At 35.8% G+C, this 21,566-nt stretch overlaps 4 protein-coding genes across 6 annotated transcripts; 2 read left to right on the top strand and 2 right to left on the bottom strand.

Moving 5' to 3' along the window:
- Positions 1 to 1,599: 1,599 nt before the first annotated feature.
- LOC142226416 (tubulin-folding cofactor B-like) lies at positions 1,600 to 2,772 on the bottom strand. The gene has a single exon (XM_075296425.1). The coding sequence runs from the start codon at positions 2,665 to 2,667 to the stop codon at positions 1,945 to 1,947; it is 723 nt and encodes a 240-aa protein (XP_075152540.1). The 5' UTR covers positions 2,668 to 2,772; the 3' UTR covers positions 1,600 to 1,944.
- A 1,054-nt stretch (positions 2,773 to 3,826) lies between these two features.
- On the top strand, positions 3,827 to 7,205 carry LOC142226414 (endoplasmic reticulum lectin 1). Its single transcript, XM_075296422.1, has 4 exons — positions 3,827 to 4,064; positions 4,119 to 4,233; positions 5,699 to 6,504; positions 6,571 to 7,205. Exons 1-4 carry the CDS (start codon positions 3,921 to 3,923, stop codon positions 7,081 to 7,083), a joined length of 1,578 nt encoding a protein of 525 aa, XP_075152537.1. The 5' UTR covers positions 3,827 to 3,920; the 3' UTR covers positions 7,084 to 7,205.
- Positions 7,073 to 9,872, bottom strand: LOC142226415 (intraflagellar transport protein 43 homolog). The gene is made up of 5 exons (XM_075296424.1): positions 9,629 to 9,872; positions 9,254 to 9,570; positions 7,762 to 7,785; positions 7,577 to 7,696; positions 7,073 to 7,507 (listed from the first exon to the last, which is right to left on the bottom strand). The coding sequence occupies exons 1-5, from the start codon at positions 9,665 to 9,667 to the stop codon at positions 7,234 to 7,236; spliced, it is 774 nt and encodes a 257-aa protein (XP_075152539.1). The 5' UTR covers positions 9,668 to 9,872; the 3' UTR covers positions 7,073 to 7,233.
- A 2,331-nt stretch (positions 9,873 to 12,203) lies between these two features.
- LOC142226413 (PRKCA-binding protein-like) lies at positions 12,204 to 21,009 on the top strand. 3 transcript variants are annotated; one of them, XM_075296419.1, is made up of 4 exons: positions 12,204 to 12,364; positions 12,973 to 13,317; positions 19,042 to 19,153; positions 19,219 to 21,009. In XM_075296419.1, the coding sequence occupies exons 1-4, from the start codon at positions 12,318 to 12,320 to the stop codon at positions 20,683 to 20,685; spliced, it is 1,971 nt and encodes a 656-aa protein (XP_075152534.1). In that variant the 5' UTR covers positions 12,204 to 12,317; the 3' UTR covers positions 20,686 to 21,009. The 3 variants fall into 3 exon arrangements, with proteins under 3 accessions (XP_075152534.1, XP_075152536.1, XP_075152535.1); XM_075296420.1 differs by lacking the exon at positions 12,204 to 12,364 and adding an exon at positions 12,518 to 12,826; XM_075296421.1 differs by lacking the exon at positions 12,973 to 13,317.
- Positions 21,010 to 21,566: the final 557 nt, after the last annotated feature.

Here is a 21,566-nt window from a genome sequence, read left to right as displayed (position 1 = left end):
CTTATTATGAAAGTTTGAATAAGCAAATCGCAAAGTGGTTCCAAATGTAGAGGTCGCAATGTGTTAAATTACTTGGTGGACAATCGAGACCATATCTTCCAACATAATTTTGTCTTTGTGTGAAAGCTGAGGTGTTTTCCTCTATGTTTGCAAGTTTGTGAGTCTCTAGTGAGTCCACGAGCTGACCTGTAGTCGTCGAAAGTTGGTCATCTCGGGGGTATCAAATTTTGTTTTAGCTGTCATATCCGCAATTATGAACCGAATATATTTTATAGTTTGCGAGATATAGACCCCACAATTTATTTTTTTTTGCAAAATTTTAACAAAGTGGGTTCAGTATTTTGAACCTACAGGGTCTGTTTTTGGGTCGATGTTTTCTTTTATTAACTGCAATCCCTACAAAATTCTAGGAATTTAGGAAGAAAAAATTGCGTACCTATGTGCTTTAGATTAAACTCCACAATTTAGAATTAAAAAAAATACAGAATTTTGACCAATTTTTCCGAAAAGAAACACCTACATACACTCTTTCTGTCGTAACCCAGCTAGCATTTTTGTCGTTTTTTAAGCACATTCGAGTCTTTTTCGAGTCTACTTGGTGATTAAAAAGGCAGAATATGAGCTCATTTTATGAACATAAAATACTCTTTTGTCGGGAGAAAAACGTGACTACCCGCGACTCTTCTTTATAAATCATTTATGGGTCTTCTTCTGTAGTATTTTAGAGACTTTTTCGAATCGGAGATGACTCCGCTAAGCGGATTTTGTAAGATTTTTGTTATTTTTTGAACTCATTTTACGCCCATTAGCGCCAGTCATTTTCGTATCGTATTATAATCACGTAACTGACATAGCAGTTTTTGATCTCCTAAAGTACTCGAATATGACTCATTTAGATGATTTTCGTCAAAACAATCACCCAAATGCTAGCTGGGTTATCGGTTAGATTGGATTGTTTTTCTCCACTATATAGCCGCCACATTTGGCCAATCTGCCAATATTATTTCCTTGGCGCATAAAAGTCACGTTGGTGTTTTATTTGTGATATTGTGCTCATGTATGTGATTGGTTCCATAGTAATAAATTATTAATAATTGACTTTGCAATTTAGTTATAGCCTTAGACGAGAAATTTAAAAAGACTTTTAGAAACCAAACAAAAACGATTTTTATAAATCCAAAATCTGGCATAACCACCAAGTCAATCTCTTGGCCGAGCATGATTTATCAAATCCGCCAGAATTAATTTATATGACTTCTACGTTATTGAGGTGTAATAGCTCTTAACACCCTCCCACAAAGTAATCAAGAGTACCAAACTGCAATGTCTGAGTACGAAACTATCGACGATACTGGTAGAGGGTAAAAACCAAGTCTCAATGGAAAAATAATTTCGAAGCGTATCCCTTAGTGATAGGGAAAATGCAAAAGGGTTAGTAAAGCTGGTTTTTAACAGAAGAGTTGTAAGAGCAGATTGTCTGCATATAGCCACCCAAATTTTGTAAATATGTATAATGGATTCTTTTATATACAAAGGTAATTAGTGTAATAAAATATCGCTTGAATACACTTTACCCAAATAAATCTATATTTGAAGAAATATGTGTGAACAACGTTCCATTAAAACATTTTTATTTCGATTAATGTGCATTTTATATAAAAATATTAATAAATTATTACAGACTGATGATAACTTATCTGCTAAGCCAAATTAAATTTAAATCAAAACAAAATTGTGTGGTTTCAATAAACAAAGAAAAAAATGGTAATACAGTTTCATCGCAGCTATGCTTATATTTTAATTATATTAATATGAATTGTGGCGTGATTTTTCAATTATATTTTTGCTTCATTTAGCTTTGTAGTGAGCTAAATTACGATTTATGTTCTTCGCGGAGAAACAAACAATCCAATAGAGGTGATGGCAATGCACCTTTGCTGATATTCAGATTTCATCATCCAAATTGAAATCTTCCTCTGGAAAATCACCTACTTCAACAGTTAGAGGGGGAACAAAGCCACCATAATTAGGTGGACAAGTAAAGTAACGTTTCCCTTGGACGGATCCATCATTTTTGCCCAATGGTTCATCGTATTTAACACCAATAAATGTACCAGTCTTTCCCTCTAACGGTCCATTATACATTATCGTTCCACGGCGTGTTGGACAACCTTTCACGGTTACTTGACAGCGTGAACCAACTGTACACAATTCAGCCTTTTGCTTCTCCAATGCCTCCTTCTCCAATCGTTTTTCTTCTTCTCTCTTCTGTTCCTCTTCATTGTATTTGCCCATACGATTTCTTTTCAAGAAACTCCGCACTGTATTGTCCCTTTGATCGTATTGATCCTCGGGTAATTCGAATTTTTGAACCTGCTCATCTTGGGCCTCATATAGGAATTCATCGACTACATGGAAACGCATACTGGACTCAATAGGTAATGCACCCAGCATCACAGAATCATCGGATAATGACGTCACCAGCTCATCGCCTTTGTAAAGAGCCACTTGCATGGTGCCGGCATTGCCACCGGTGATAACCTGCAGCTTTTGTTTTAATTCACCAACTGTTATTGATTTAGCAAATTTGATATCGAAGGCAACATGATCTGTTTTTGAGTTTGTAACATTTATTTTTATGAAATCGGAACTGCCAAGGGAGATCATTATATCTAATATATATTAATTCCTTTCAAAATTGTTATTAAATTTAAAACTTCGCCTTGAACCAAGGCTTTTTGTCTATGGACAGAGAAAACTTCAAATTCTAATTGTAATGTTGCCAATGTTCGAAAAAGACAAAACCAAATGACTCAGAAAATCGATGGGGTGCCCATATAATACATTTTTGGCTTCATTGGTGTGGTACTTATTGTGAATGACTCGTACAATTTGAAAAGCTTTCTTTCAACAAAATCACTTTCAAAATCCCCTATACTGCATTTTACAACTGTGCTTTTAGCACTAAAAACGCGATTTTTGCAACCCTGCCCCAACTTTCCTTGTTTACGGGTTGGTGTTTGTATTGATATATCATAGTATTGATAAATCATAGACCAATTAAATTATAGACCAAGGAAATATAAGACATCTCAAGTGAATTCACAGCGCTGTAGTTTGTCTGCACACCATAGAGGGCTCTTAGGTCTGAAATTGAGTGATTTTTTAATTTGGCTTTATTTTTGTTTTCTTTCCTTTGTTATCTTGACGAAACACCAAATATTGTAAAAGCTTATAAAATCCTATTCATCCACACCTTTTTTGTAATGCAAATTGACTGATAATTCTCGTTTTTCAAAAAGAAATTGAGTCACTTGACTGCGCAATTGAGCATAGACCAAGGAAGATATAAACATCTCAAGTGAATTCACAGCGCTGTAGTTTGTCTGCACACCGTAGAGGGCTCTTTTACGTCTGCAATTGAGTGATTTTTAAATTTGGCTTTAATTTGTTTTCTTTCCTTTGTTTTCTTGATGAAACACCAAATATTGTAACAGCATATAAAATTCTATACATCTACACCTTTTTTGTAATGCAAATTGACTGATTTGTACGGTAATTCTCGTTTTCCAAAAAGAAATTGAGTCACTTGACTGCGCAATTGAGTGGAATGACTGCGCACTGCAAATAAACAAAACCATGGTGATTTGTCAAGGTATTTCTCTATTCTAATTGGTCTATGAATTGAGTGGAATGACTGCGCTCTGCAAATAAACAAAACCATGGTGAATTATCAAGGTATGTCTCTATTTTAATTGGTCTATGGTATTGCTCTTAACGTGTGATGAGCCCATTATAAAATACTAGCAGCTGACTTCAATCACAATAGATATCTAGGGGAATTGTCAAAAACAACACGTAGCCCAAAATAACATTTTGAGAAATAAAATACAAAGAAATTGTTTAATTTCTTTGGCATTATGACTGCGCTACGAACATTTCATTTATTAAGACTTTGTTTGTTCCTTTTGGCCACAGTGGCAAATGCTCACGAGGCCAAAGATTTCGATGATACAATTTTATATAAAATTGACTTTGAAATGCCAGATTTCGATGAAAATCCAGTAAGTTTTGGAACTATTTGCATTGAAAAGTGTTTAAAAATCTATCCATTTTAGGATTTGAGAAATCAAGTGCGTTCATTTTATACTCACGAAAAGGAGAAATATGATTGTGTTATACCATCTGTGACGGAAGCAAGAGAAGAAGCCAAATCTGATGAACCGGAACTATGTAAGTAAATTTCGAAGGGAAGGTCAAGAGATAATTGCTTTCGGAAAGACTTGATAGGTTTCTTATAGCATGATTACTACAACATCGTTCCAATAGTCTTATGGATATAGAAATTGAAAATAGACAAACCTTAATGAAGTACAATCTTCATAATGAATATCATTTATTTCCCTTTATATGTACTTAACTAAATTACTTTTAGAAAACACCACAAGTTTTTTTATTTGCTTGTTCTTGAAATAAAATGTTATAAGTAGGGTTTTTCGCGGGATCCCGTTCCCGGAATATTGCCGTATTTTCGCTCCCACTTTCCCGGGAATTATGTGCGGTAATTCCCGGGAATTTTTTTCACAGTATTTTATACGAAGCAGTACCAACTATACTCCAAAAAATTATTTTTATTACCGTTGGGTAAGTAAGTAAGTAAATACTTGCAATTTCTTTCGAAATTATATTTTAATATTTCAATATGTCACTATGCAATAATTTGTCCGACATACCTAGAGTGAGGTCCTAGTCCAAATGCTTTTAAATGAAGATTTATCCTCCTGAGTTATTATAGTGTTATCTCAGTGAATCCGCATTTCGATGGACTTTTGTACTAAGCAAGCCCTTTTAAACAGCACTTGCTTAACAAAATTTCAAAATATTTGAATAATTATTTCAAGGAAGTATTTATGATATATGCAAGGTATATTTAGGAAGGTAGTTTCAAGCTATCAGCGTGTTACCGAAATACCTTTTTTAATATCCAAACAATTTTTTTAATTGTACAAAAAAATGAAACTGACAATGAAACCTCTTCTGAGACTTTCCCAACCATTGTAAAACTTTCTTTTATTACAAAATATTTCTGTTTGGATGATTCATTGACATGTTGTTTTTTTGGTGAGATTTCCTTGCGGATTTAAGATTTTCAAATGAAATAGAATAGAATATACTCCTTCGGCTATTCTTAATTTTTTAAATGTCTAAAATTAATACCATATCAAAAGAAGTTTTTCTTTTAACAGGATACCGGGAAATTTGAAACAAATTTTTGCTTTCCCGGGAATGAAAAAAGTCCGGAAAAAAGAAAACCTTAGTTATAATTTTAATAATTCTATACCGTTCGCAAGTACTGTGACTCATTTGAAAAGTAGGAAACGAAACGAAGACATCTCCATGATTCCATTTGTATGTGACCGTTCATTGTCTATCAATAGTGACTATTAAATGACACAATTTTTAATAACAAAAATCAATTATCTTTTAAGGATGATTTGTACTTACCATTGACGAATGCATAAAATTCTAAAATTCAATTTTAAATAACAAAAATTTATTATTCATTGCATTCGTCAATTAATCATTGACGAATGCATTAAATTCTAAGGCATCAATATCTGCAATTAATAAAAGGCTAAAATTAAAATTATGCTTTTCTTAATTAAATACGTTAATATATTTTTCATTTCATTTTCAGCCCCCTTCACTCTTCTTAAATCCATCTTCAATACTCCCAGTTGTTCATATCGTATTGAAGCATATTGGTCCTATGAAATCTGTCATGGTTTACATGTACGCCAATATCATGAAGAACGTGAGGGTAAAGCAATCAAATTCCAGGAATACTATTTGGGCAAATGGAATGGAGATAAATCGGAAAAATTACAAAAAGAATGGGAAGAAAGTCGCAAGGCTGGCATGAAATATAAAACTACTAAAATCGATAACATTAAATATCCCTATTTTGAAATGGAATTCACTGATGGCACTAAATGTGATATTATCAATGCACCTCGTACAACCACGGTACGTTACGTCTGTTATCCCCATGGCAAAAATGAAATCTATTCCTTCAAAGAAACATCTTCATGTAATTACGAGGCCATAATTCTTACTTCGGCTTTGTGTGTTATACCAGCCTTTCATCCAGAAGAATATAAAGAAACTTCAATTAAATGCTTCAATTCACCCGATGATACCCATAAGCCTTTGAGTATGCTTCGCCAGGAGTTGAATGAAATGCAGTTGTCAATGGATGAATTTCCAGTTTCAAAAGAGGCTAGTGATGCTGCTTCAGAAGGTCGTTTCTCTTATCTCAATCGCATTGGAGATGATGTGGACAGGCTTGTGTTAAGTCTTACCAAAGATGGTGGCCTTACAGCTCATACTCCTGATGCTAGTTCTGAAGAATCGAGTGCATTAAGAACACCTCCAACTACACCAGCTCTACAAGATCTTACTCCGCTAGTGGAATTCGTGAAAGGAAAGAAGTGTTTGACTGGAGTAAGATGAAAAACAAAGAAATAAAATAATCTTCATTATAAAACGCATATTTACTTCTAATTCCAGGGTACAGGCTGGTGGAAATATGAATTTTGTTATGGCAACTATGTCCGTCAATTTCATAAGGATAAAAAGTCCGAAACTGAATTATATTTAGGTCATTTCAGTGCCACCGCCCATCGTCAATGGCTTTTGGCAAATCCCGACAAAAGACCCCAAGCTCAGTCCTCTTCCATATGGCATCATTATGAAATGGGTTCGAAATGTGATAAAACAGGATTACCACGCGAAGTTGATGTTAAGTTAACATGCAGTGGAGGTGGTTTGGGTTCTCTAAATCCCAATGCAGTGTCTATGTATCTATTAGAGCCTAAAACTTGTCAATATATTTTGGTATTTGAGGCACCCATTGTTTGTGCTCTTACCGGTTACACAGATGAATATGGTTTAATAGATGAAGAGAAATTAGCAAAATTAGTACAAGAGAAAGAAAAAGCGGGTACTTCGAAAGCCGACGCTTCCAGTGCTAACTCAATGGACACAACTTCAAAAGAAGAAACACCTATCATTATATTTTAATTAATTTAATTTTTATTGTGATTTTGTAAACTAGTTTTTGTTTATAAGCAAATACATTTTTTAAGACTTAAATATATGTGAAGTGAAACAACTTTAAATAAATTATTATTTCCAAAAAGAGATCATTTAAGACTTCAAAATCCTATACTTTTAATCAGATTCGATAGGCGGTGGCATTTCATCTGGCTTCAGTTCTAATTTTTGCATTTTATTTACCAAAGGTTTATCCGAGTTTATTTCAGCCACAACATCTGTGAATAACTTTTGCCATTCCCAGACTTCATCTGCTTCATCCAACACCTCCTGGGGTTGTAGACACTTGGTCAAAATAGATAAATTTACATCGTCTATCGCAGTAAATGCAGTTTGAGACAATAAATCCGAGTTAAGTTCTTTCAAGGTAACAACACGATTAACTGCAACGCTAACATGTAAAGCAAATTGTTTAGTTCTTCTATTGGGGAAAGTTTGAAGCAGAAAATTTAAAACTTACGATGCAGGTTCAGCGATTTCATTCATTAATATATCATCTTTGATATCATCTATATCGGGTATTATAGGTATGTTATCAATAGGTGAACTGGCAGTAGGTGATTTTAAACCAAAGCGTTCGCTAAAATATTATTTGTATGTATAATTTTAAAACATTTAACATAATTAAAATGCGGAGAAACTTACTCATCAAATGAACCCTTTTTGGACCTGATTTTGGGGAGACAAGATTAAAATGTTTGTAAAGAAAGAAAGAAAAATAAAAAAGGAATTACTAAAAAAATTTAATTTAATGAGAAGACAAATAGTTCGATTTTCATTCACTCATATTCCATCTTGTCGTTGAAGAATTCTAATTTTTTGAAATTAGTCTCTTAAGAAATCAAAGAGTTTGGTTAGAAGAAAAATTCTACAAAATTTACCCTATGCGGGTATGTTAGAATAATAAATTTTCAATTGTTAACAAAAGCGGTAAAAATTAAGGATTGAGTTTTTGTAAAAACTCTGGAAATTCGTGATCTTCTCTATCGACTAATCGATACTCCAACATTGAATAAACATTTAAATTGCCTGAAAGATATCCATAGGGATCCAACGTGGTGCAATGGTTAGCATGCCCACTTTGCATACACAAGGTCGTGGGTTCAAACCTAGTTTCGACCAAACACCATAAAGTTCTTCAGCGGTGGATTATACCGCCTCAGTAATGCTGGTTACATTGATGAGTGTTTCAAAGCTTCTCTAAGTGGTTTCACTGCAATGTGGAACGCCGTTCGGACTCGGCTATAAAAAGGAGGTCCCTTGTCATTGAGCTTAACATATAATCGGGCAACACTCAGTGATAAGCGAGAAGTTCATCACTATGGTATCACAATGGACTGAATAGCCTAAGTGAGCCTGAAATATCAGGCTGCCACTATACCTAACCTAACCTAAGATATCTACATGATCTTTAATATATGGTATAGGTAAACCTTATAGCCCATACACATTAGGCTCACAATCTATTAAAAGTAGATTTGAAATCCCTTTTGTGTAAGTCAAATGACATTTGAAATCTGGGTAAATTGGATTTTTGAAGTATAATGTGAATGAGGTATTAAATGCTTTTCAAAATCCTATTAATCGTGATATTTAAATCGACTAATCAATGTTGTTTTTTTATAAATAAAACGAATTTTTATTGGCCACGTGGGTAATACCCTCCATAATATGTAAAAAATCTCCGTGAAATAGAATTTTGAATGTCGAATCAAATCGATGTTATTGATTTTTAAAACCGAATTAAATCCAATTTAGATGAACTTTCAAATCGACTCTATTTGTTGGCCCAAATCTTTGAAATTTTTGTGGTTTTTGTTAAGGAACACAAAATTAAAACTGATGATCCTTAAATCGAGCAATCGATTTTTTTATAAATAAGCAGGATTTTTTTGAGTCCACTTGACTTTTCGTAAAAAATAATTTCCGTGAAATAGAATTTTTAATATCGAGTCGAATCGATGTTAGTGATGAACTTTCAAAACGACTTTTATTGTTGGTCCTTGAAATTTTTTCTCGATTATATTAAGGAACACAAAATTGGACATCGATAGAGACATCCTTGACTAGAATATGCTAAGATGGGTTTATCCTCAAGAACATATAAATCGACTATAAATGACGTCACAACACATACTTAAGTTTTCCACCACTTGACGAATCAGCCCACCCTCCTGATATACGCCTTAACATGGGTGGACGTTTTGACTCGGCAGTTGATATTAAACTTGAAATATCGGCACCAACACCACCCACAGAAGAGCCAGCCGTAAAGGGAGTGGAGACATTATTACTTGTGGAACTCTGTTGAAGATCCAAATTTAAATCCAAGGATAATTCGGCAGGATTTGCAGAGGTTGTGGAATTTGATGCAACCGTAGATGTTGTTGGCGGTGGTTGGGCATCCTTTAGTACATCACGGCTTTTAGAACGGCGACCTTTACGTGCTGTGGTCTAATTGAATATTATTAATATATAAAATTCTTTTATTTTGGTCAATGAAAGTGCTAACCTTGCGTATAGACATTTTCAATTCTTCTGCCCAATCCATATTTGAAATGTAATGTCTCCTCTCTAATTGCAGATAATTGTAATTGTTTATTTGTTTTTATTGTTCGAAGCTTGTTATTGTACTGTATACATGGTAAACTTGTTTTAGCCCTTTCGATTTGGCTAAAATATCAAACATCTGTTTTATGTTGCCATGGAGAGATTTTACCTGTTGTCATGGTGAGATCAGTACGACCTATGCGGTAATAAAAGGAATGATAGATAAATAGTATAGAGCATGATACAATGATTATAAGGTAGCCTTATTCCGTCAGGTGACTTTGAACGGCTCATCATAATGTCAAAAATATTGTTGACATTTTTAAATTATGTTGTAATTAACGTCTTAAATTTAAATTGTATTTGAAATTCGGAGAAACAAAATTCAACGGAAAATGCGAAAGTGTTGTCTGGATACAGAAATTCCAAAATTATTGCACGCGTTTGAATATTTTCACTCACAATGTATTTCCATACCAAACAAAAAACATTTCTCATGAGCAACACAAAATCAAAACAAACATTTTTGTATTTGTTTATTTACTTTTTACCGACATTCAGTTTGACGTTATGATGAGCTGCTTTTATGGTTTTGTTGTTATTTTTGTTCTACAGAGTCTACCTTACAATCATTGTATCATGGTATAAAGGAGATAACATGACATTGAAAACGATTTGAGTGTAGACATAGTACAAAAATCTACTAAAATGTAAAAAAAATTGCTGAAAAATAAACACAGCGGTGAATTATCCGTGTTCAGGAATGTTGGTGACATATCTGAGTGTTTCCAAGCTTCTTTCAAAACTAAACAATCTTAAATTTTGGAACAGCAGGCATACTGCCTGCAGTAGTTTGCTGAAATTTTCTGCTGACCTGAATAAAATTATAAACATATTTTTTTTTAAATAAGAGGACCATGCGTTTTTTATATACATACTAAATCTCTCTTTAATAGAGGTTTTTGTGATTTTATTATAAATGAAAAATGTAGAAAAAGGAAGAAATAAACAGGTATATTGAAATTTTAGTTTGTTCATAAAAATATCGAATGGAGTCTTCGGTAGTCGCAAATATTGCCGATCTACAAAAGCCTGATTCAATTTCACGTTCGGGAGCCACCGTGGTGCAATGGTTAGCATGCCAGCCGTGCATACACAAGGTCGTGGGTTCGATTCCTGCTACGACCGAACACCAAAAAGTTTTTCAGCGGTGGATTATCCCATCTCAGTAATGCTGGTGACATTTCTGAGGGTTTCAAAGCTTCTCTAAGTGGTTTCACTGCAATGTGGAACGCCGTTCGGACTCGGCTATAAAAAGGAGGTCCCTTGTCATTGAGCTTAACATGGAATCGGGCAGCACTCAGTGTTAAGAGAGAAGTTCACCACTGAGGTATCACAATGGACTGAATAGTCTAAGTGAGCCTGATACATCGGGCTGCCACATAACCTAACCTAACCTAATTTCACGTTCATTCACATGATGACAATGACGGCCACACCTTTGGGCTTTGTTTTTCTAAAGAGTATTTTCGTATTCAAAGAAAAATGTTATTTTTTCGAGATAAATGATCGAATGTTTATTTCATAATAAAGCAGAGGGTATGGCGTTATTAATGAAAACCAATATCAGCCAAATATATTTCATGAAATTTTGCATAACCAAATCGCAATGTAGGACAGCCACTTTTGCTTTTAAATATGATTTGGGGAAAAAGGCATAACCTAAAAATTTTAAAATTTGTTGTTCGTTAGACCCTGAAGTACAAAAATATAACAGCAGACATCGACTGCTGTTTTTAGCAGACTTTTTTTTTCTATGAGTGTGCTTGTGGAAACCTTTTTAGAAGACACGCTTGGTAATTCAGCTGTATTTGGTTGCTACTTCACCAAAGAAAAATCTTTGCCGTTTCAAAAAATGGACGTTTGTTAAACAGCTTTGGTGACTGGTGTAGGGTGAATCTAATTGATTTGAAATTGAGGTCCAGGTCTATTGATATTCGGTATAGTATACGGGGCTCGTTATTGGAAGAGGTTGACTCTTTTGTTGATCTTGGTATTGTTATGGAACGTAAGCTTAATTTTAATGAAGGTATTAATTCGATGGTGAATAAGGCATCTGGGGTTCTGGGATTCATAAAGAGTTCAGCGAAGGAGTTTTCGGACCCTTATGTTACCAAGATGCTTTTTACTTCCCTTGTTGGATCCATCCTGGAGTATGGCTCTATCTCTCCAATAAACACAAACCCTAGGGAACTTATTGAATACGATTCCATTTCATTTCAAATTTTCCAAAGTTGGGAAATTGTTGAGAAATAAGTGATTTTATATGGAAAACGCTAATTTTTGTCTTATTGGGTCTATTCTGTAAATATTTTACAATTGTCATAATTATTCGTCGTATAAAGACACCATAATATTTATGGAGTACTAATAGCTGATGACAAACACAACCCTGTGTCTCTATTGTGAATATTCCATACTGTCAATGCTCTCTCTCTCTATCGTTCATAGTTTTTTCTTATCAGTAGCAGCTAAAAGTATACTTCAAAATTTGTGCAAAGAATATTTCTATTAAATAATATACAACGGTCCTATCGGTTATAAATATTTAAAAAATATTTTAAAATATTCATTGAAAATAATTGCACAAAATGTTAACAGATACAGATGATGATTTCTTTTTTGAAGAGGATAAAATGTAAGTTTAAATTAGTGTTAATTATCTATGCAAAAAAAAGAACCAGAAGGCGGACAACATATGTTGAATGTTCGTATTATTGTATTGTTGTGATTGTTTCTACATTCTTTTGGGGGTTGTTGGTTGGCATCAGCAGTTGTATTATGGTGGGGTCAGGACAGTGTGAGTGGTTTTCTTCGTAACAGTTCTCTTTGTAGGCCACCAACCATCCTTTACACATTCGCTCATTTTCATTCGTTTAATACATGGGTTGCTGTTACTAATCGATAATATCCAAATTCTTTTACCGAAACCGACCAAGTACTAACGCATCCATTTTTGGAAGTTGTATAAAATTTTAAATTTTCTTTTATAAAACAAACATTTTTGGATAAATTTATACACACGCGTAAAATTAAAACAAAGTTCAAACTCTGAAATGGAAGACAATAATACACCTTTATTACCAATAGAGGCCTTATCGTAAGTATTTGTTTTTTTGTTGTATTTTCCTTGAGGCTTTCCTCATTCCGATGTACGGTGCACAATTAAGAAATGTGTGATGAGGAAAAACAACAACAACAACCATAACAACTTAACCTACATTTATGTGTGTTCTTTATCTAAAGCTTTGATATAACACCAATTTCCATGGATCCAAAGGAATCGGTGGTAGCCGAAAAAATACCTACTGGTGAATTAATAGCATTATCATCAGATGAATTGGGTTATGTGGAACCCACAAATACAACCACAACGAATGAATTAATCACACTACCATCAGATGATACAATACCGGTGCCAAAGGATGAACAGCCAGAAACAAATCCTGAAACGGAGGCATCTTGTAATTTGGTTGATGACAATTTACAGTCCACCGATGTAACAGCTACAATTGTATACACTGCAACCTCCTTTGAATCGGATAAGTTTAGCGACACTTTATATAAACAGAAATTCGAATTAGAAAGATTGTAAGTTTTGTAGAATTATGACTGAAAGTGGAATAGCTGTGGAAAAATAGGCTAGATCTAATTATCCACAAAATGTTCACATTAAATACCCTATAGCGATTAGAGAGCTAGTAGTAGGTAGAAAAAATTATTGCTATATTACTCCATATTATTAATTATACTTATTAATTAATTATACTTTGTATAAACAAACAAAAATGTGGGCCACGATTTTATAATCCCAGTAGTAATAAAACGCTTCCTTAAATGTGGCTTAGAGTTAAAATTCCTCTGAATTTTAAAATTTGCGATATTGGTTTTATACCCTAATAAGGGTATAATGACTTTGATCTACCAAAAAAATGTGCCTACCAGAAATGTTGATTTTAGACCCCATAAAATATATACCGATCGACTCAGAATTAGAGGTGTGCACGTGACACGAAATTGTCGTGATGGCAACGTCGTGAGTGTGCGTGATTAACAAACCAAATGTCGTGCGTGAGCGTGCGTCACGAAAATAAATTCTTCGTGAGTGTGCGTTAGTAACGAATTTCGGAAAATACGCTTACGAAAATAATCCCGTCCACGGAAATAAAACGCTTACGAGTTGAATTCATTTACAATTTTAGTGACACCTGGCATGTTAACGAGTTTAATAACGCTTTCGATTTTAATCATGCTCATGTTTTCAGACACATCCCTAATGCGCTTTACAGACTATCAGTTATTCCGGACGACAGTGCTCGTGTCGAACATATCCCATATATTGTGCACATTATAAGTTAAGTCCGAAGGCATAATCGATACTGCTGCATGTTTATGGGATCGATAACACATTTACCGATTATTTAGTCATCGCTGACAAGTCGTATCGATCCGACACACTGTAAGATTCTTTACAAACACCGACATTCCGTCCGGAATAACTGATAGTCTGTAAAGCGCATAAGGTAGATTACTCATAAAAAATATTCGTGAGCCACGATATTTATCGTGAGTCACGATATTTTTCGTCAGTCACGGTATTTTTCGTGAGTCACGAAATATTCGTGCGTGAATACAAATTTTCTTTTCGTGGGTGTGCGTGAATTAGAGGTGTGCACGTGAGTAATAGTTTACTCACGCACACTCACGACTGAAAAATCATAATCACGCACCTTCACGCACGCTCACGCACACTCACGAAAAGAAAATTTGTACTAACGCACGAAAACGTCATGACTCACGAAAAATATTGTGACTCACGAAAAATATCGTGACGTACGAATAATGTATGATTAATTTACCTTACCGAAGTGTCTGAAAACATGAGCATTATTAAAATCGAGAGTAACATTGGCTGATAATTCCCCGGTCTGACACATAGATGGCGTCGCTAGTATTAAATGCTTATTATTTTTATATAGTACCAACCTTCAAATGATTCGTGTCAAAATTTGACGTTTGTAAGTCAATTAGATTGTGAGCTCTGTGAGCGTCTTTTGTGAAGCATCTTTTGTTATTGTGAAAAAAAATGAAAAAAGGAATTTTGTGTTTTGATAAAATACTGTTTTCTGAAGGGAAAAAATACGGTGGAAGCAAAAACTTGGCTTGATAATGAGTTTCCGGACTTTGTCCCAGGGAAATCAACAATAATTGATTGGTATGCAAAATTCAAGCGTGGTGAAATGAGCACGGAGGACGGTGAACGCAGTGGACGCCCGAAAAAAATCCACAAAATGATTTTGAATGGCCGTAAAATTAAGTTGATCGAGATAGCAGATGCCTTAAAGATATCAAAGGAACGTGTTGGTCATATCATTCATCAATATTTGGATATGCGGAAGCTCTGTGCAAAATGGGTGCCGCGCGAGCTCACATTTGACCATAAACAAAAACGTGTTGATGATTCTGAGTGGTGTTTGCAGCTGTTAACTCGTAATACACCCGAGTTCTTCCGTCGATATGTGACAATGGATGAAACATGGCTCCATCACTACACTCCTGAGTCCAATCGACAGTCGGCTGAGTGGACAGCGACCGGTGAAACGTCTCCGAAGCGTGGAAAGACTCAAAAGTCCGCTGGCAAAGTAATGGCCTCTGTTTTTTGGGATGCGCATGGAAAATTTTTTATCGATTATCTTGAGAAGGGAAAAACATCAACAGTGACTATTATATGGCGTCACTGTCGCGACAAAACGGCCCCATATGAAGAAGAAAAAAGTGTTGTTCCACCAAGACAACGCACCGTGCCACAAGTCATTGAGAACGATGGCAAAAATTCATGAATTGGGCTTTGAATTGCTTCCCCACCCACCGTATTCTCCAGATCTGGCCCCCAGCGACTTTTTCTTGTTCTCAGACCTCAAAAGGATGCTCGCAGGGAAAAAATTTGGCTGCAATGAAGTGGTGATCGCCCGAAACTGAGGCCTATTCTGAGGCAAAACCGAAGGAATACTACCAAAATGGTATCAAAAAATTGGAAGGTCGTTATAATCGTTGTATCGCTCTTGAAGGGAACTATGTTGAATAATAAAAACGAATTTTGACAAAAAATGTGTTTTTCTTTGTTAGACCGGGGACTTATCAGCTAACCTGTTATTAAACTCTTAACATCCCAGGTGTCACTAAAATTGTAATTGAATTTAACTCTTAAGCGTTTTATGTTGGTGAGCAGGAATATTTTCGTGAGTGTAATTCGTTACTCACGCACACTTGCGAAGATATTATTTTCGTGACTCACGCTCACGCACGACATTTTGGTTTGGTAATCACGCACACTCACGCTGTTGTCATGAGCGTGACTCACGACTCACGCACGAATCACGAAAATTTTCGTGAGTCACGACAATTTCGTGTCACGTGCACACCTCTAGCGTGAATCCTACTAAATAATATCGTGCATGAGTGTGCGTGAATAAGATTTTTCCGTCGTGAGTAAAATATTACACACGTGCACACCTCGATTTTGGATATCGTATATAACAGTTTTCGAAGTGGTGGGGATTCTGAGAAGTGTCGTCAAATTCAAAAAATATTGGCAGGGGTGTTTCACAATATGTATGTATATATCAAAATGGCTCTTATAACAATAGTGATGGAAAATACTTTTATGTGCACTTTTTGGTACATTTCCTCCATCACAGTTGGCGATTGTTGTAGTGCCACTTAAAGGGGATACGGTCAAAATTTGGTCAAGGAAAACGCGTGTAAATCGGTGAAATCAATTTTTTTTAAAAAATCAAATTAAATTTCTTTTTCAAGTTCAATTAGTATAAAATTCAGGAAAAATATTCAGTTAGGCTTTCGCTTTTCCAAATCCGAATTGGCGGGCCTCACGCTTGACACCTGCCATCAGATTTTGTACAGCCACCTTGTCCACCTTCTTCGCCGCAGAAAGCCATTTTGCCTTGAACTGCTGCTTGTCCTTAGCAGTTTTTTGGTCTTCTTTGGGCGGAGCTCTGGCGTGTTGGGAGGGTTCTTGTCCTTGGGAACCACCTGCACGTTGTTGGCGGCGTACCACTCCATGGCCTTTTTACCGTAATGGCAAGATGCCAAATCCGGCCAAACAGTACGGAACAACTGTTTCTTCAGGAAAGGAAGCAGACGTTTATTCAAACACTCTTTCACGTAAATTTCTTGGTTGACAGTCCCGGAAGCTATGAAAATGCTGCTTTTCAAGCCACAGGTACAGATGGCTTGCCAAACCAGATATTTCTTTGCGAACTTTGACAGTTTTATGTGCTTGAAAATATCTGCTACCTTTCCCCTTCCTTTTGCCGTATAAAACTCCTGTCCCGGAAGCTGCTTGTAGTCGGCTTTGACGTAGGTTTCGTCGTCCATTACCACGCAGTCAAACTTCGTTAGCATCGTCGTGTACAGCCTCCGGGATCGCGCTTTGGCCGTCGTATTTTGTTTATCATCGCGATTTGGAGTCACTACCTTCTTGTAAGTCGATAGTCCGGCTCGTTTTTTGGCTCGATGCACGGTTGTAGACGATACACCCAGCTTATTTGCGGCATCTCGGAGAGAGAGGTTAGGGTTTCGCTTGAAACTACCGGCAACTCTCTTTGTCGTCTCAGCGGCTTCCGGTTTTCGATTTCCCCCCGATCCAGACTTCCTGGCTGTCGACAAACCTTCCCCAAACACTTTAATTTTATTTGTAACGGTTGATTTGGCAACTTTTAGCGATTTTGCCAGCTTTGCGTGCGAGTAGCTCGGATTTTCGCGATGCGCGAGCAAAATTTTGATACGCTGCTCTTCTTGCTTGGACGGCATTTTGACAACTGAAGAGTGAATTCCAAAATCAAAATAGGAGCAACATTCTACACACACACACCTTCAAAATGAGGGGTGTTCAGGTTTTTAAATGCAAAATTGAAAGAAATCCGTCAAGGTTATATTGACCAAATTTTGACCGTATCACCCTTTACGAGTCTATGGTAGCGATGGGGTTAACATGGAACTTTGAGATGCTGACAGGGTATTGTGGTTGCTTTTCAATTTCTTCACCACAGCTGATTAATTTACCAACGAGATGCATTTCAATTGCTTAGTGCCGCGACAACAAATTCGATATTAAATATTTATAAAATAAAAGAAAAATGCAAAAAGCAAAGTTTTTTCTTTTTAGTTTACAAACCACTATTATTATTAACTTTGTCATTCTGTTTGTAAGGCATCGAAATATTGCTCTAAGACCCCATACCCGTGGTGACCCGTGGTGAAATTCTGAGATGATCTAGCCACGTCCGGCCGTCGGTTGAAATCACACTAACTTCCAAACGATACAAGCTATCGACTTGAAACTTGGAACAAGTAGCTGTTATTGATGTAGGTCGGATGGTATTACAAATGGGCCATATCGGACCACCCCCATATAAACCGAACCCAAGATTTGGCTTACGGAGCCTCATAGAGAAGAAAATTTCATCCAGTCCGGTTGAAATTGCATACGCGGTGTTAGTATATGGTGGTGCTACGGTGGCGCAGTGGTAAGCAAGTCCGCCTTGCATACACAGTCCGTGGATTCAAACCCATTTTCGACCAAACACCAAAAAATTTTCAACGGTGGATTATCCCACATCAGTAATGTTGGTGACATTTTTGAGTATTTCAAAGCTCCTCTAAGTGGTTTCAATGCAATGTGGAACGCCGTTCGGACTTGGCTACAAAAAGGAGGTCCCTTGTCATTGAGCTTGCCATCGGGCAGCATTCAGCGATAAAAGAGAATTTTACCACTGTGGTATCATAATGGACTGAATAGTCTAAGTGACGCTGAAATATCGGGCTGCCACTACACTTAACCTAGTAACAACCATGCAAACGTTGGCCTATATCGGTCCATAATTATATATAGCCCCCATACAAACCGATCCCCAGATTTGACCTCCGGAGCCTCTTGCACTCTAATATTCTAGAAATCTAGTAAAACAATATATTTGCCCATTGCCTTAGGCAAATATATTGTTTTACTATTATGCCTTAACTTGTACTATCTGCTGATTTAATATATAAAGGGTGCGTATTTCATATGTATCTTGATCTTTAGTAGTAGGACTCCATTTTTGACTGCGAATCCACACTGCTAATACAATTATTTCCAACAAAGTTAATTTAGTTTACTTTTAATTTGATATTTTTCATATTTATTATGATTATCCGTGCTAGTGTCTAGTTTCTAGAACATATACTTATAAATGTATTCCAGTTGCTCGTCATATTGATGTACTTATGACAATAATTATTCTACTTTTCACATAGGGGCATGACTGTCAGCACAAAATCGGTGGTGGTAATCAAAGATGATACAAATTTAATAGGGATTAGTATTGGTGGCGGAGCGCCTTTATGTCCTTGTCTGTATATTGTCCAGGTAAATTAATATTCTTAAAATACTTTTTTTTAAATTGTAATACTTTTAATCGCCTCGTTCCTCAGGTATTCGATGGTACACCGGCTGCCCGTGAGGGATCCCTGGAGAGTGGCGACGAATTATTGGCCATAAACAGTACCAGTGTTAAGGGAAAAACCAAAGTACAAGTTGCAAAGATGATACAAGCTGCAAGTCAACAGGTCACAATTCATTATAACAAACTCCATGCTGATCCGGAAAGAGGAAAATCATTGGATATTATTTTGAAGAAACTAAAACATCGCATAGTTGATAATATGTCAAGCAATACCGCCGATACCTTAGGATTATCCCGAGCCATTTTATGTAACGACTCATTAGTGAAACGTCTGGAAGAACTGGAGGGTACGGAAATGATGTACAAAGGCTTAGTTGAACATGCCCGACGTATGCTGAAGGCCTACTATGATCTGTTACAAAGCTATCGCTTATTTGGTGATTGCTTTATGCGCATTAGCACAAGAGAACCTCAAATGAGAGCCTCTGAGGCATTTAGAATGTTTGGAGAATTCCATCGTAATTTGGAGAAAGATGGTTTGGTTGTAATCAAACAAATTAAACCAATTCTCGATGATTTGGGAACATATCTGCACAAGGCTATACCCGACACAAAACTGACTGTTAAACGCTACATGGATGCCAAATTTACCTATCTATCGTATTGTCTGAAAGTTAAGGAAATGGATGATGAGGAACATGGTTTCGCCTCCATACAAGAACCCCTCTACCGTGTGGAAACTGGAAATTATGAATATCGTTTGATATTACGATGCCGTCAGGATGCTCGTACGAAATTTGCCAAACTGAGGACGGATGTTTTGGAGAAAATGGAATTGCTGGAATGTAAACATGCCAATGATCTAACCAAGCAATTGCGCAGTCTTCTGGATTGTATGGCTCAATTAAATCAATCCATAGTGGATAGAATGGAAGCATTACCCAATCTATTTCCAATTGAAGTGGATTTCAAAGAAACCGATTTTCAATACAAATCAAAAATTCTGGAACCTCAAAAATTAGATGATGATGAGGAAGAAGAACTTCAACAGCAGCAGCAATACCAAAGACAAGGCATCAGTAAAACATCCAAAAATATGGGAGATGTTGTATGTGGCTTAGAGGCTGTGGAAAAACCAGCTACCATTATAAATGTTCCCGCAGTCAAAGCACAAGAACAGGTTATACTCTCCCTCTTAGACAATCCAAGTGATAATCTTCTAGATGTACCTACCACATCCTCCACCACGACTTCTCTAGTGACCAATGAAAGTGATCAACTTCTAAAAGATCTAGGACTATTGGGTATAGATTTAAATGCATCACCTCTTAATGCAACTGCAACCAATACACAAAATATTGCCGCTTCTTCCAATGGTGCTTACGACTTTGATTTATTCCTTAATCAAAAGACCTCCTCTGCTACTGCTACAAGTCAATTGGAAAAGGATTTAATGGCTTGTAATGCTTTGGAAACTGATTTACTGCTGCAATAAATTAAATGAATACCCGAAGTTGTTACCTTTTGTCATCTATGATGATGCTATAAAAATTCGTCCTAATCTACGGAATATCTATGTAGCTAGCAAAAAACAAAACACCCTAAATTGTACCAGAAAAATTTCCTTCTTTACTTGTTTCCTAAGTGAATTGATTTCGTTTTTTTTTCAGCTTCAAAATCTTTCAGGATTTCTGAATTGTACATATATATATAAATACATCCTTATATAATCAAATATATATTGATACAATTTATAACCAAAATATAATAATTTATGGGTTAATAAAGATACATCATATACATGCATTTTTATTAAGAATCTGTATTTTTTAAAGAAACCTCAAAAAATCAAAAACCAACTTTTCGTGACCATTCCACCAAAAAATTGAAAAATCCACCCAAAACCTAAAAAAACTGAAATTTTTATATGAAAAACTTCTTTTGCCCATATCTCCTAAACTAAGCGTTCTAGAGCGAAAAGGACTTTAATTCGTGACCACCCCAAAAAATTGAAAAATCCACCCAAAACCTAAAAAAATTGAAATTTTTATATGAAAAACTTCTTTTGCCCATATCTCCTAAACTAAGCGTCCTAAAGCGAAAAGGACTTTAATACGTGACCACCCCAAAAAAAATTGAAAAATTCGCCCAAATCCTAAAAAATTGAAATTTTTGTATGAAAAACTTCTTTTGGCCATATCTCCTAAACTAAGCGTCATAGAGCGAAGAGGACTTTAATTCGTGATCACCCCCCAAAAATCAAAATTTTAATGAAAATCCTCAAAAAATCAAATTTTTCATATGAAAAACTTAAATTGGCCATATCTCCTTAAATATACGTCCTAGAGCGAAAAGAAGGTTAATTCGTGATCACCC

This window comes from Haematobia irritans, chromosome 2 (assembly GCF_050003625.1).
Source record: "Haematobia irritans isolate KBUSLIRL chromosome 2, ASM5000362v1, whole genome shotgun sequence".
In the NCBI taxonomy this organism is placed as follows: domain Eukaryota; kingdom Metazoa; phylum Arthropoda; class Insecta; order Diptera; family Muscidae; genus Haematobia; species Haematobia irritans.
Note: the sequence above shows the minus strand (reverse complement) of the source record. Positions and strands in the feature narration are given on the sequence as shown.

What these genes read in the sequence shown, in the direction of transcription:
- LOC142226416 (XM_075296425.1), bottom strand. Translation starts at nt 2,667, where the DNA reads ATGATCTCCCTTGGCAGTTCCGATTTCATAAAAATAAATGTTACAAAC.
- LOC142226414 (XM_075296422.1), top strand. Translation starts at nt 3,921, where the DNA reads ATGACTGCGCTACGAACATTTCATTTATTAAGACTTTGTTTGTTCCTT. An exon ending in CAGATTTCGATGAAAATCCA is followed by an intron (nt 4,065 to 4,118) that starts GTAAGTTTTGGA and finishes TATCCATTTTAG; the next exon opens with GATTTGAGAAATCAAGTGCG. An exon ending in GAAAGAAGTGTTTGACTGGA is followed by an intron (nt 6,505 to 6,570) that starts GTAAGATGAAAA and finishes TTCTAATTCCAG; the next exon opens with GGTACAGGCTGGTGGAAATA.
- LOC142226415 (XM_075296424.1), bottom strand. Translation starts at nt 9,667, where the DNA reads ATGGATTGGGCAGAAGAATTGAAAATGTCTATACGCAAG. An exon ending in TGAAAATGTCTATACGCAAG is followed by an intron (nt 9,571 to 9,628) that starts GTTAGCACTTTC and finishes ATATTCAATTAG; the next exon opens with ACCACAGCACGTAAAGGTCG. An exon ending in GAAATCGCTGAACCTGCATC is followed by an intron (nt 7,508 to 7,576) that starts GTAAGTTTTAAA and finishes TTTACATGTTAG; the next exon opens with CGTTGCAGTTAATCGTGTTG.
- LOC142226413 (XM_075296419.1), top strand. Translation starts at nt 12,318, where the DNA reads ATGTTAACAGATACAGATGATGATTTCTTTTTTGAAGAGGATAAAAT. An exon ending in AAATTCGAATTAGAAAGATT is followed by an intron (nt 13,318 to 19,041) that starts GTAAGTTTTGTA and finishes CTTTTCACATAG; the next exon opens with GGGCATGACTGTCAGCACAA. An exon ending in CTTGTCTGTATATTGTCCAG is followed by an intron (nt 19,154 to 19,218) that starts GTAAATTAATAT and finishes CTCGTTCCTCAG; the next exon opens with GTATTCGATGGTACACCGGC.